Source organism: Dromiciops gliroides, chromosome 2 (assembly GCF_019393635.1).
Source record: "Dromiciops gliroides isolate mDroGli1 chromosome 2, mDroGli1.pri, whole genome shotgun sequence".
In the NCBI taxonomy this organism is placed as follows: Eukaryota; Metazoa; Chordata; class Mammalia; order Microbiotheria; family Microbiotheriidae; genus Dromiciops; species Dromiciops gliroides.
The window spans coordinates 107954299-107969346 of NC_057862.1; the positions used below are offsets into that span (position 1 = coordinate 107954299).

Consider the following 15048-nt stretch of genomic DNA (forward strand, 5'->3'; position numbering starts at 1 on the left):
AATCCTCTTTTATTAAAAAAACATTAAACAAATAGAGGGAAATATAAATCTAATTCTCATGACTTTAAATGTGAATGGACAAAACAATCCAGTAAAACAAAAAAGAGTATAGATTGAATAAGAAAAGAAAACCCTACAATATTACACACAATAAACATATTTTTAAATCAAACATATAGACAGAATCAGTATGAGGGCAAGGAAGAAAGTTAGTATGAATCAGATGAAAGCAGGAATTGCAATCATATCATCAAACAGAGCAAAACTAAAATTTAATTAAAGAGATAAACAAGGAAATTACATTAGCCTAAAAGGAACCATAAATAATAAACTAATATCAATATTAAACTTATACAATCAAACTAAAAAGGGAAAATTAACTTAATTGTAATTATTAATAGAATAATAATAGGAGATCTTAATGTTCCTCTCTCAGAGTTGGAAAAATCTAACAGAATATAAACAAAAGGAAAATACAGAATCAAAAATATTACTGAAGAATTTAGAGTCAAAAGATTTATGACATCTTTGGACCAGAATTCTAAAGAATATGTATGATCTCAACTCATATTACACTTTTACAAAATCTATGCATTAAGGCAAAGAAAATTTGAAAATAAATGGGGAAAAGGATATATATATATATATAAAACATTTCCTTTCTAGATCATAACAAAATTAAAATGGCAATTCAGAAAACATGAAGAAAAAACAAATCTTAATGGAGATTAAACAATTATATCATAAACAATGATTAAGTCACACAACAAATCATAGAAACAATTAATTATGTCAAAATTGATAATGAAACAATATATCAAAATTTCTGGGATGAAGCTAAAGCGGTCTTCAGAGGAAACTAATAAGCATTAGTAAGTTAAAAACAAAAAGAAGTTTAATGCAGTGGATATGCATTTTTAAACAGAAATCCAATAAAAACAGAATGAACACAAAAGAACTTTCAGAAATTAAGAGAAATAGTTAAGGAAGACCATAAAAATTATGAACAAAATTAAAGGCTAATTCTTTGGACAGTCTAACCAAATTGATAACCCTTTACCCAACCTAATTAAAAAGAGAGCATAAAAGTGAAATCAACAAAATAGTAAAATGAGGAAAGTTAAAATGACAACAAAAACACAAGAAATAAAATTATGACTCTATAATATATAGTTATGTCAAGAAAACTAAGAACACAAAAGAGAAGATGTCACTTTCAAAACTGTAAAATATTCAACCTAAAAGAACAGCAAAGAGTTTGACAAAATATTAATTATAATTAATCTAATCTCAGAAAAAAGGTAGATGATAGAAAGATGATAGATGATAGATGATTATAGATATAGATATAGATGATATAGATTTACATAGATATGTAGCTATAAAAGAACTACTACAGGGAAAAATTCTGACCCAGATAGATTTGTGAAAAAATTCAACCAAACTTCTGAGGAATAATTGACACTAATAATATACAAATTGTTTTCAAAAATTTAGAAATAAAGACTTCTCCCCAACTCCTTTTATGAGAGAGATGTAGTCCTAATATGTAGATCAAGACGAGATAAAGTAAAGAACAAAGAACTACAAGCTAATATCACTAATGAATAAAAATTTAACTTTTTTAAAATCCTGACCAAAAAAAACAAACCACAGTAATTTGTCCCAAAAATCATTCATTATGACCAAGCTGGGATACCAGCGATATTAGGATGGTTGTTCAACATTTGGAAAACAATGGAATTTTAAAATATTGAAAACAAATATATCCCAAACTATATATCTCTAAATATAGAAAAAGTCTTTTGCTCATTTATGTGAAAAACCCTACAAAGTATGGGAATAAAGGAATATTTGTAATATGATTTAAAATAGTTATCTAAAACCAAATGCAACAAATAAGCAATGGGGAAGCACTAGAAGCTTTACCAATAAAAAGAAATTGAGAAAACTAACAGAAATATAATAGATATGTGGTCAAAGAACATGAATAAATAGTTTTCAAAAGAAAAATTGCAAACTATTAAAACCATACCCCCCAAAATGCTCCAAGTCGCTAATAATAAGAGAAAAACATCCAAATAATCCTGATGTTTCACCTTACACTGAAAAAAACCCCGGAAAAGATGATAAAAGATGGGAATAATCAATGTTGGAGGGCCCTAGGAAAGATAAGGTTGTAATGTATTGTTTTTGTTTTTGTTTTATTTTTTTTTTTTTAGTGAGGCAATGGGGGTTAAGTGACTTGCCCAGGGTCACACAGCTAGTAAGTGTTAAGTGTCTGAGGCCGGATTTGAACCCAGGTACTCCTGACTCCAGGGCCGGTACTCTATCCACTGCGCCACCTAGCTGCCCCTGTAATGTATTGTTGATGGAGCTATGAGGTGATACAACCATCCTGGAAAATAATTTGCAATTATGTAAATAAAGCTGCTAAAGTACCCGTACCTTTTGACCCAAAGATTCCACTGCTAGGCATATACCTTAAGAACACTGACAAAAAAAGGCTCTTTTCTTTCCCTTGTCTTCAGAGTCAATATTTCAATCCTCATTTCTGATGTTTCAATGAGTTCACCACATATATTCCCACCCTTCATCATACTATCCCTGCTTTCTCCAGTCCTGCTTCTTGAAGAGCCATTAGGTACTATAGGAGAACAACAGACTCTAACCATCACAAATTCATACCAACTAGTTTCAACTTGGCTTGACAATTGAGGGAGTTCCTTCAATAGGAATTCCCTCTGTGGATAAAAATCAACAGCTGCTTAGTATATGCACATCTATGTGTATTTATATTTATAGTTAGAAAGAGGAAGAAGGATTGGCACTGGACCTGTGATTTTGGTATATGGAACTCCTGAGTAAAAAGAACTCCCTCTAACAATGGAGGCTGGTACATTTTTTGCAAATTTTTGTCTTAGAGAGTTGCCTCGAGCACAGAGAGTTAAAGTGACTTATTGAGGGTCACACAAGCAGTAAGTATCAGAGGCAGGATTTGAACTCAAGCTTTCATGACTTCCAGGCCAGCTTTCTATTCACTATACCACTCTGCTACTCATTGTATATATGTATGTATATGCATATTGTGTGTATATACACATATGTAATACACATACATACATATATACAAACATATATATACATATGGCCCAAATGTCTGATGTAACTTTCTCCGACTATAAACTATCCTTCTATTTCTCCCTGCTCCTAGACTTTCTCACATGGCTGATTCTCTCCCTTCCTATTGTCCTATTCTAGTCTTTCCTTCTTCCCTTTTAGGCTTGACACTGGTTATCTAGCTCCTCTATGTTTCAATTCCTACTGTCATACATGCCTTGTTAAGGCCAACTCTAAGTTACCCCCACCACTGGTTGCCTTCACTCCTACTCAAGTGCGGTTTAAGGCCTTTACAGGAAGTCATACAACCATACTAAGGTGGGTTCACTACAAATTCATGTTGTTTAACCTCATCTGTGCCTTCATTGCTTCAGGGCAATCCTTTTCTTCTTTCTGGATTGACTTTCTGTTGCACTCCTAACAACTGTTTTTCTAAGCCTTTTTTTTTTCTGAAGACACATATGTAACTATTTATTCGCTGTATTTCACACAGCAGCAAAAGAGAACCCGACCTGTTGTCAGAGGACTTGGTTTTATTTAGCAAGTCTTTTAGAACGCTGCTCAAATCCTAACTCAGCAACTTACTACCTGTGTGACCTCCCTAAGGTCATTTATTCTGTCTAGGCCTCCATTTCCTCACCAATAAAATGAAGGCATTGGAATAGATGATCTAAAAGGGGCCTTCCAGCTCTAAGGATTATGATTGCTCTCACTTAATTTACTTTTTTTTTTTTTTAATGAGCAGAACCCTTTATTGAGTAGTATTGTGAGACCCTTGTTCCCGTAGGGGGTCAGATGGAAAAAATTCAACTGATAGTCTCAGAAGGTGAGAGTAAAGACAACTCGGATAGGATGAACAGTACTGTCTCCTCAAAGCTGTGGTCAAATCCTCTGGAGGATGTGGGGAGTGGGGAGGAACAGCATCAGGCCACAGGGAAGAAATAAGGAAGCAGTTTGCGGTATATCTTCTCATCCTTTTCCAGGAACACACAGATCACCAACCGATCCACCTTGTCCTTGTGCTCCTCCAGCCACTCGCGAAGGGTGCCCAGGACGACCTCGGCCGCAGCCTCACTGGGGTAACCAAAGACCCCCGTGGAAATGCAAGGGAAGGCCACCGATCTAAGGCTGTTATCAAGCACCAACTGCAGGCTGTTCCGGTAGCAGCTGCGAAGCTCCTGGACGTGGCTGGGGCTCGGGTCTCCCTGCACAATGGGCCCCACGGTGTGGATGACATACTTGGCAGGCAGGCGGTAGCCCCCGGTGATCTTGGCTTTGCCGGTCTCACAGCGGTGGAGTGTGCGGCACTCCTCCTTGAGCAGGTGCCCGGCAGCGCGGTGGATACAGCCGTCCACGCCGCCTCCTCCCATGAGGGAGCTGTTGGCCGCGTTCACAATGGCGTCCAGCTGTAGCTTGGTGATGTCCCCTCGGAAGATTGAGATCTTCTCATTCACGGCCCCGTCCACCTGGTACTGGGATTTCCCCATCTTATCTGGAGCCCCTTTTGCCTCCGCATCCTTCCAAGTTGGTATTTTCTTCAGGCTGACAAAGTCTCGACAGAAATAATGCTCCTCCCTCTGCTTGTCGCTCAGACCTTTCAGAAAAGCTTTCGCTTCCTTCCAGTCGATGGAGGTCTTGAGGTCCACTTTCATCGCCATGGTCAGAGGGAGACGCTGACCAAGTCCGTAGGCTGGACCACACCCCGCACCCGCAGGGGTCCCTGTGCCCGGCAGTGGCAGCGTGTTGCCAAGTAGGGCTGTGCACGGGAACTGCAGCTGTGCCTGCTTAGGGGTCCTACTTTAAAGGGGAATAGCCCAGGATTGACGTGACTCACTCAAGGTCACACTGCTTGTTAGTGACATAAACAGGACTACAGAAACCCTGTCTCCTCTTAGTCCAGGATGTTTCATTGTGGGGAGGATGTGGGCCTTAGAGGGCAGGTATGAATTAAAGAGGTGTTCATGCCCAGTCTTCATCTTTCTCCACTATCCCAAATCCGTATAACCTTCCTCCAAACCCATCCCCCTTCCAAACCTCCCTATTTCTGTTGAGAGCCATTATTCTTCCAGTCACTCCAGGGATGCTGGCATCATCAGAGACACATCTCTTTCCTCTCTTTCACCCTCATACCCAATCAGCTGCCAAATTTTGTCAGTTCTGCCTTCACAGATTTTCTTGCATTGTTCTCTTCTCTCCATTCACATGGTGGACACTTTAGTTCAGAAGCTCTTTGAAGTCAGGGACTGTTTTTTGCCTCTTTTTGTATCCTCAGCACTTAGCACAGTGCCTGGCACATAGTAGGCACTTAATAATTTTTTTTTTTTTTAGTGAGGCAATTGGGGTTAAGTGACTTGCCCAGAGTCACACAGCTAGTAAGTGTTAAGTGTCTGAGGCCGGATTTGAACTCCGGTACTCCTGACTCCAGGGCCAGTGCTCTATCCCCTGGGCCACCTAGCTGCACAGTAAGCACTTAATAAATGTTGACTGAATTGAACTGAATCTCATCATTTCTTGTCTCCTAATTGGTTTTCCTGTTTCCAACTTCTTCTTTACACACAGCTGCCAAAAAAATCTTCCTAAAGCAAAGGTTGGGTGGTGTCATTCCCCTGCTCAAGAAGCTTGGGCTACCAATATCTGTATTACAAAGTCTTTGGGTTAGCATTTATACAGTTTTACAATCTGGCTCCAGGCTTATTTAGCATTGCTCCCTTTCATGAACTCAACTTTCTTGACAAACCAGCCACCATACTGGTCTTGAACTTGGCATTCCACCTTCTGTTTCCAGTCTTTGCACAGGCCATTCTTCACGCTTTGAATACATTCCCTCCTCACTTCCATCTTTTGTGATCTTTAGCTTCATTGAAAGCTCATGTGTATATCTAGAGCTAGAGCTAGAGCTGGAAGATTCCTCAGAGGTTCTTTAATAACACCCCCTCATTTAACAGACAAGGAATCTGAGGTCTAGAATGATTGTGTCACCTTAGATATCATCTTCTATGGGAAGAAGCCCTTCCTAATCCTGGTTGTCCTGGATAAATATTGTATCCTCCCCTGGAAGTTACTTGAGGGCAGGGGCTATTGTTCATGTTCTCTCTGTAATCCTGACACCTGGCACAGTGAATTGCATGTAAGTCAATGTTTAATAAAAATGCTTGTCGAACTGAATTTAACCAAGATGAATGGAAATTAATGAAGGCAATATCATATAATGGAAAGTGTTGGATTAAAGAATCAGCAAACCTGAATTTCATTCCAAGTTCTCATTTTTACTAGTAGAGTACCTGTGGGCACATTACTTAATTTCTCTCTGCCTCAGTTTCTCCAGTGTAAAGTGCCTCATATTTAGGATACAGAGAAAGAAGACAAGCTAATGAAGAGGTATTTTTTTAATAGAAGGAGAACTGGGATGGTGTAGAATCATGGAAATCAAGGACTGAAGAATTTCAAGATGGTAATTTTCAGCTGTTAAAATGCCCCAGAGTATCAAGGAGAATGAGAGCTAAGAAAGGACCTTTAGATTTAGCTAGAAGGAGGTCATTGGTGACTCCACCTTACCTAGGCAATCTTCTTTTCCATTACCGCCCTAGTATGTTACCCTCAGCCAAGCATGCATCCCACACACACCATGCTCACTCCCATAGGTATCTCTTCATTCATGCTAAATGCCCTCCCTTCCTGAAATAACTCCCCCATTTGCACAAGATTATGCCCTTTCTTTCAGATCGTAACTCCAATCCTAGTCCCCTATGAAGCCTTCATCAACAATGTCAGGCCACACTTATGGTTCCTTGCTCTAATTCCTTTTATATCTATTTTCTATAGCACACACAACTTATATACATACTTATTCTATAATTGTGTGACACAAAATATCAGCATATTGCATATAATTGCATATAATACTATTATCTACTAACTCCCTTCAGAAGCATATGAAAATAAGTCTCATTTTATAGACATACTTTGAACACCCATTAAATACTCTCATTATTTCTTCCTCCCCCACTAGATTGCAAGTTCCCTGACATTAGGGACAATATTTTATTCACCTTTGTATCTCTTTTAGTGACTAGAACAATGTTCTATACATAGTAAGTAGGTGCTTAATATATATATATATATATATATATATATATATATATATATATATATATTTTTTTTTTTTTTTTAGTGAGGCAATTGGGATTAAGTGACTTGCCCAGGGTCACACAGCTAGTAAGTGTTAAGTGTCTGAGGCCGGATTTGAACTCAGATACTCCTGACTCCAGGGCTGGTGCTCTATCCACTGCGCCACCTAGCTGCCCCTTTAATATATTTTTAATTGAATTTATTATACTCCATCTTTTAATGAAGGAGGCAATATTACTGAGGACTCCCTAGTGATTCAATTCAATTCAAAAAAACATTTATTAAATGGTTACTGTCAAAATGAATATTTACTAGAATATAGGTTATAGGAGAATAGAGAAATAATAAAGGTTTAGCTCATTATCTCATAACTGGGAACTGATGGCACACAGAGAAATGCATGCATTAAATCACTAACAGATTCATAGGTTACTAGTAACCAGGCCAGACAGTCCTGGACTTTTCTAGAAGACTTTTCTCAGAAGGCACAATAAAGGAATCTATCTTATCTCAGCCTAGCTCTAGAATGAAGCTAGACTAAGACATCAAAAAAACAAAAGCAAAAATGAGTCTGGTGACTTCAGTACAATACTTAATAAGCTACATATTTGGCATCTGTTTCAGGGAAGACTATGCATAGGGAACTCAGAAAAAGTCTTCGGAACATAAAATCAGCAGCAGTTTCTCACCTACCCATCAGATCTGTATAAGATAGGGTTCTATATTGTTAAATGCATGAAACAGGAGCCAAATTTGACACCCATTTATCAGAGCTGCTTTAGGCATAATAAAATCAATCCTACCATTATAAGGAGGGGTGAACTTGATGACCCACTAGAGATTTTTTCCAATCTAAACGATTCTATAAATTCCCTTAAAATCATAAAAAATCCGATTAAGGATTCATGTAGGTGTTTGGACTATAAATACAAATTAATTTCTGCTCCAACTGCAAATTTCCTCATCCTTGTAAGTAGCACCTTTATTCCTGAGATATTTCTGAAGAAAAACTATGAGAAGAGCTAAAGCTAGACAGGACTCCCCAGAGTCCTTGTTTTGAATCATTTTCTTCTAATTTCTTAAATAACTCTGCATCTTGCTCCTGTCCACAAACATTTATCACTGAAAATCTGTTTCACTTGAAAATGAAATATAATTGTATACTGATTTAATAAGAATTTAACTGTTCCACTGAGAATTTTTTATTCAAAATACTTTGTTTCTGTTCTAACTAATCTACTTATTTCCATCTCTAGTACTAAATATACTATTGCTATGTATTTTTTCCTAAAAAGCAATCTTCCTATTTAAATGCAGTTCTTATGAGAAATTTATGTAGTTATGTTGATTGTTGTACATCTTTCTTTTTAAAAAATAATTTAAATTAACCCTTCCTCTAAGGAAAAAAAGCACTAGTTTCTATTTAGAATTTTATCCCTCACCTACTAGATTTCAGTAAGTAGAAACCAAAGAAAATTGCAAATGTCAACACTTTTTGAAAGATTCATTTATCAACCAATACATTTCTGGTTCACACGTGTATTCAAGATGGAGTCAGATTACAAAATAGAAATGAACAAATGTATCATGGGAAATGTTCCCAAATGCACAGGAAGAAAACGTTCAGCCCCAAAGAAATGTGCTCTGCTATGACATCACAGCTGTTTCTTCTATAAAAGAGGCTAAATCGTGCACAAACTATAATTTCTCAAATAAAGGGAATAAAAGATTAAAGCAAAGAGAAACATGTCAGTAATAAAAGCCTAGGATACCAACCAGATGTCAGACATATTAAAATATCACATCAGGAAAAGATTAAAATAAAACTATTTTCATATTACTTGAGGGGCAACTTGCCAGGCCTGAGGCTAGAAAGACCTGGGTTCAAATCTAGCCTCTGACAAATGTACTGACTGTGCTACCCTGAGCAAGTCACTCAGTCTCTCAAGGGTCTAGGACAGAGGTGTCAAAAACATAGCCATGAGCCCACTTAGTGCTGTTCAAATCATATTAAAATGTAATTGGGGGGGGGCAGCTAGGTGGCACAGTGGATAGAGTGCCGGCCCTGAATTTAGGAGGACATGAGTTCAAATCCGACCTCAGACACTTGACACTTACTAACTGTGTGACCCTGGGCAAGTCACTTAATCCCAATTGCCTCAAACAAAAAGAAAATGTAATTGGGAAATATCTGAGAAAACAAATAAAAATAGAATAGATAATGTTAATATATAGTTTTCCAAGTCAAGATGTGGCCCACAAGGATTCTTATGTACAATTTAGTGCTTTCCATTTCTATTTGAGTTTGACCCTGCCTAGGCAACTCTGTTCAAATATAAGTTGCAGAGAGGGAACTACCTCAGTAGATAGAGTTTTCTCACCTTAGAGTTTCTTATACCAGTTAAATTACAGAACCAGTCCCTATCCTCATATTGCTCAGGAAGCTTAGATGCAGTCTTTTCATCCATACTTACAAGAGAAAGAAATGTTACCAAAACTCAGTTCAGTAAGATGGTAACCAGTAGGCTAACCATGGCACAAGAAATCAAGAAACTGACCCATGAATGTAGGCCTAAATAAAATCTCTGAAAGTGATTCAGAGAATAAAGAGGCATTTTAGAAGTTTAGAAGTAGCTTTTAGAAAAGAACCTCCTTCAAACATTTAAATCAATCAAATACCCTTTAAGTGCCTGCTACATGCAAGTCAACGTAGCATGGTGGATAGAATGAGCCTCAAAATCAGGAGAATCTGGGTTCAGGTCTTGCATCTGACACATGCTAGCTATCACCCTGGGCTACTCATTTGGTCTCTTAATGTACCCAGACAACTCTCTAAGACTACAAGATGCAGAGATGGTGCCTATCTGCAATGGTGGAGAGAGTTTCTTGATTGTGAGTTTTCTATGCCAATGAAATTATAGACCCATTAAAAGACAACAACAACAACTAAATATGAAAAGCACTGTCCTAGCTACCAAGGATAAAAAGAAAAAAGATAAAACAATCCCTGGCCTCAAGTTGCTTACATTCTACTCTAAAGGCCACAGTTGGGGTGAATCTTATAGTTCTCCTGCCAAGGGTTTGCATGTCTCAAAATCTGAGAATTCATAATCATATACTTGCTCTTGTTATTTGCTCAAAAGCCCTTTCAAAGTCAGCATGTCAAAAGAGGAAGTTAGATTCATCCAGAGTCAACATCCCTCCACTAAGATCTTACTCAGATGTCTCATTTTGGCATACACAGTGACCCTAAGCTTAGATTACCAAGACTTATATCTGATTGCTTACCTGGGGAGGGAAGAGGGGAGGGAGGGAAAGAGGGATAAAATTTGGAACTCAAAACTTTAAATAAAAATGTTTATTATTTAAAAACTAGATCAGGGGCGGAGCCAAGATGGTGGAGAGGAAGCAGCAAACTGCCTGAGCTCTCCTTCTGTTCCCTCAAAAAGAACATTAAATCAAGCTTCTGGATGGATTCTGAAACTACAGAACCTGCAAAGGGACAGAGAGACACAGTCCTCCAACCAGAGATAATTTAGAAGACTTCAGGAAAAGGTCGGTCTGACTCGGGCAAAAGGGAGGCCGAGCACAGGGCAACAACCCAGCGCCGAGGGGGTCAGGGCAAGTCAGCAGGAGCTGCGGGCCACAGCCGAACAACTGAGGCCCCTGGAACCTGGTTCAAAAATCTGGTGGCCAAGAAGGGCAGTAGAAAAACCTACCTGCACCGGCCGGGAGGGCAACGAACGGGTCAGCCGAGAACGGATGCCAGGAGCGGGCGCCTGGCTGGCCGAGCGCACCCAGACAGGAAGTGCAGGGTGGGGGATCTCCACACACCATAAAGGCCTCAGAGTAAAAACCCGGTCACACAGCACCTATACCCCTGCACAAGAAGCCCAAAACAGGGACTCTGGTGCCCCGAGAGCAGACCTCAACTTAAAAAATAAATAAATGAGCCACAATAATGAGTAAGAAGCAAAAAAGAGCCCTCTCCATTGAGGGCTTCTGTATCAATAGGGAAGAAGCAAACACAAACTCAGATGAGGACAATACCCTCAAATTGCCTACATGTGAAGCCTCACGAGGGAAGGTAAATTGGTCTCAGGAACAAAAAGCCTTCCTGGAAGAGCTCAAAAAGGATTTTAAAAATCAATTGAGAGAGGTAGAAGAAAAAATGGGGAGAGAAATGAAAGCAAAACAAGAAAACTATGAAAAAAGAATCAGCAGCTTGGAAAAGGAAGCACAAAGATTGACTGGCCAAATGGCAAAAAAAGTGCATAATTTCACTGAAGAAAACAATGCCTTAAAAAATTCAGTTGGCCAAATGGAAAAAAAGGTGCATAATCTTACTGAAGAAAACAATGCTTTAAAAATTAAAATTGGACAGTTGGAAGATAAGGAATCCATGAGACACCAGGAATCAATCAAGCAGAATCAAAAGAATGAAAAAATAGAAGAAAATGTGAAATACCTCATTGGAAAGACAACTGATCTGGAAAACAGGTCCAGGAGAGACAATTTGAGAATCATTGGACTGCCTGAAAGCCATGATCAGAAAAAGAGTCTAGACACCATATTCCAGGAAATTATTAAGGAGAACTGCCCTGATATCATAGAATCAGAGGATAAAATCATCATTGAAAGAATCCACCGATCACCTCCTGAAAGAGGCCCCAAAAGGAAAACTCCAAGGAATATTGTAGCCAAATTCCAGAATTATCAGGTGAAGGAGAAAATACTCCAAGCAGGCAGAAAGAAGCAATTTAAATATCATGGAGCCACAGTCAGGATTGCTCAGGACCTGGCAGCTTCAACATTAAAGGACCGCAAGGCTTGGAATATGATATTCCGGAAAGCAAAGGAGCTTGGATTGCAGCCAAGAATCTATTACCCAGCAAAAATGTTCATTTTCTTTCAGGGGAAAAGATGGACATTTAATGACATTGGGGACTTTCAATCTTTCCTGGTGAAAAGACCAGAACTGAATAGAAAATTTGATCTCAACATAGAAGACTCAAGAGAAGTTTAAAAAGGTAAACAGAGGGGGAGAAAAAAAAAGTTACCCTATTAGGTTAAACTGTTTATATCCCTACATGGGAAGATAATACTCATAACTCTTAAGAATTGTAAATGTATTTGGGCAGAGAGAAGGACTTTACACAGAGGGTATAAATATAAATTGTCTTTGATGTGATGATACAAAAAAAAATTTTAAGGGGTTAAAAAGAGAGTCTCTGGGGAGGAGAGGAAAGGGGAGGTGGAAGGGGATGAATTATATCATATGAAGAGGTGGAAAAAAACCTATCACAATAGAGGGAAAGAAAGGAGGGGTGAACATTGTTTCAACCCTATTCTCATTAGATTTGATTCAAAGAGGGAATAACATATACATTCATTGGGATAAAGAAACTTAACTCATTCTTTAGGGAAGCAAAAGGGGAAGGGAAAGGGGGGGACTAATAGAAGGGAGGACAAAAGCAAGGGAGAAAAGGGTAAAGAAAAGAGAGGGGGGTGATAAAAAGGGAGGGCAGATTGGGGGAGGCAGGGGTAAGAAGTAAAACGTCAGTGAGGAGGAATAGGGGGAAAGAAGGGGGGGAAAGTACAAAGGGGGTAAATAGAATGGAGGGGAATAGACAGTCAGTAATAATAACTGTGAATGTGAATGGGATGAACTCTGCTATAAAACGGAAGTGAATTGCAGAGTGGATTAAAAACCAGAATCCTACAATATGCTGTTTACAAGAAACACATTTGAAGCAGAGAGATACACACAGAGTAAAGGTAAAAGGCTAGAGTAGAATATATTATGCTTCAGCTAAAGTAAAAAAAGCAGGGGTAGCAATCCTTATCTCAGACAAAGTGAAGGCAAAAATAGATCTCATTAAAAGAGATAAGGAAGGAAATTACATCTTGCTTAAAGGTACTATAGATAATGAAGTAATACCAATATTGAATATGTATGCGCCAAGTAGTATAGCATCCAAGTTCTTAAAGGAGAAGTTAAATGAGTTACAAGAGGAATTAGACAGTAATACTATACTAGTGGGGGATCTGAATCTCCCCCTCTCAGAATTAGATAAATCTAGCCAAAAAATAAATAAGAAAGAAGTGAAAGAGGCGAATAGATTACTAGAAAAGTTAGACATGATAGATGTCTGGAGAAAATTGAATGGGGATATAAAGGAATATACCTTTTTCTCAGCAGTACATGGCACATTTTCAAAAACTGACCATGTATTAGGGCACAAAAACATCATAGTTAAATGTAGAAAGGCAGAAATAGTAAATGCATCCTTTTCAAATCATGATGCAATAAAAATTACATGTAAGAAAGAGCCAGGGAAAAGTAGAATGAAAATCAATTGGAAACTAAATAATTTCATTCTAAAGAATGAATGGGCCAAACAAGAAATCATAGAAACAATCAATAACTATATCCAAGAAAACGACAATAATGAGACAACATACCAAAATCTATGGGATGCAGCCAAAGCAGTGCTTAGGGGAAAATTTATAGCTCTAAATGCTTACATGAATAAAAAAGAGAAAGAGGAGATTAATGAATTGGGCATGCAACTTAAAAAGCTAGAAAAAGAACAAATTAGAAATCCCCAATTAGATACTAAATTAGAGATCCTGAAAATCAAAGGAGAAATTAATGAGATTGAAAGCAAAAAAACTATAGAATTAATCAATAAAACTAAGAGCTGGTTTTATGAAAAAAACAATAAAATAGATAAAATATTGGTTAATTTGATTAAAAAAAAGAAAGAAGAAAACCAAATTACCAGTATCAAAAACGAAAAGGGGGATGTTACCACCAATGAAGTGGAAATTAAATCAATAATTAGGAATTATTTTGCCCAACTGTATGCCAATAAATTTGACAATCTAAATGAAATGGATGAATATTTACAAAAATACAAACTGCCCAGGTTAACTGAAGAGGAAATAAAATCCTTAAATAAACCCATATTAGAAAAAGAAATTGAACAAGCTATTAAGGAACTCCCTAAGAAAAAATCCCCAGGGCCAGATGGGTTTACGGGTGAATTTTACCAAACATTTAAAGAACAATTAATTCCAATATTATACAAATTATTTGGGAAAATAGGTGAAGAAGGAGTTCTACCAAATTCGTTTTATGACACAAATATGGTGGTGATACCAAAACCAGGCAAAGCAAAAACAGAGAAAGAAAATTATAGACCAATTTTCCTAATGAATATTGATGCTAAAATCTTAAATAAGATATTAGCAAGGAGATTACAGCAAGTGATCACCAGGATAATACACTATGACCAGGTGGGATTTATACCAGGAATGCAGGGCTGGTTCAACATTAGGAAAACTATTAACATAATCAACCACATCAATAAGAAAACCAACCAAAATCATATGATTATCTCAATAGATGCAGAGAAAGCTTTTGACAAAGTACAGCACCCATTCCTAATAAAAACACTAGAAAGTTTAGGAATAGGGGGAGCTTTCCTTAGAATAATAAACAGTATCTACCTAAAGCCATCAGCAAGTTTTATATGCAATGGAGATAAATTAGAGGCCTTCCCAATAAGATCAGGGGTGAAACAGGGATGTCCATTATCACCCCTATTATTTAATATTGTCCTAGAAATGTTAGCTTTAGCAATCAGAGAAGAGAAAGGAATTAAAGGAATTAGAATAGGCAAGGAGGAAACAAAACTATCACTCTTTGCAGATGATATGATGGTATACTTAAGGAATCCTCGAGAATCAAGTCAAAAATTACTTGAAACAATTAACAACTTCAGCAAAGTAGCA

The 15048-nt window shown here is 37.6% G+C and overlaps 2 protein-coding genes across 2 annotated transcripts in view; both read right to left on the minus strand.

The window, feature by feature from the left end:
• The window catches only part of CFAP58 (cilia and flagella associated protein 58), a 119864-nt gene that overhangs the window by 26817 nt on the left and 77999 nt on the right, over positions 1 to 15048 (minus strand). The window lies entirely within an intron of this gene.
• On the minus strand, positions 4044 to 4803 carry LOC122739846 (ADP-ribose glycohydrolase MACROD1-like). The gene has a single exon (XM_043981551.1). The coding sequence runs from the start codon at positions 4776 to 4778 to the stop codon at positions 4044 to 4046; it is 735 nt and encodes a 244-aa protein (XP_043837486.1). The 5' UTR covers positions 4779 to 4803.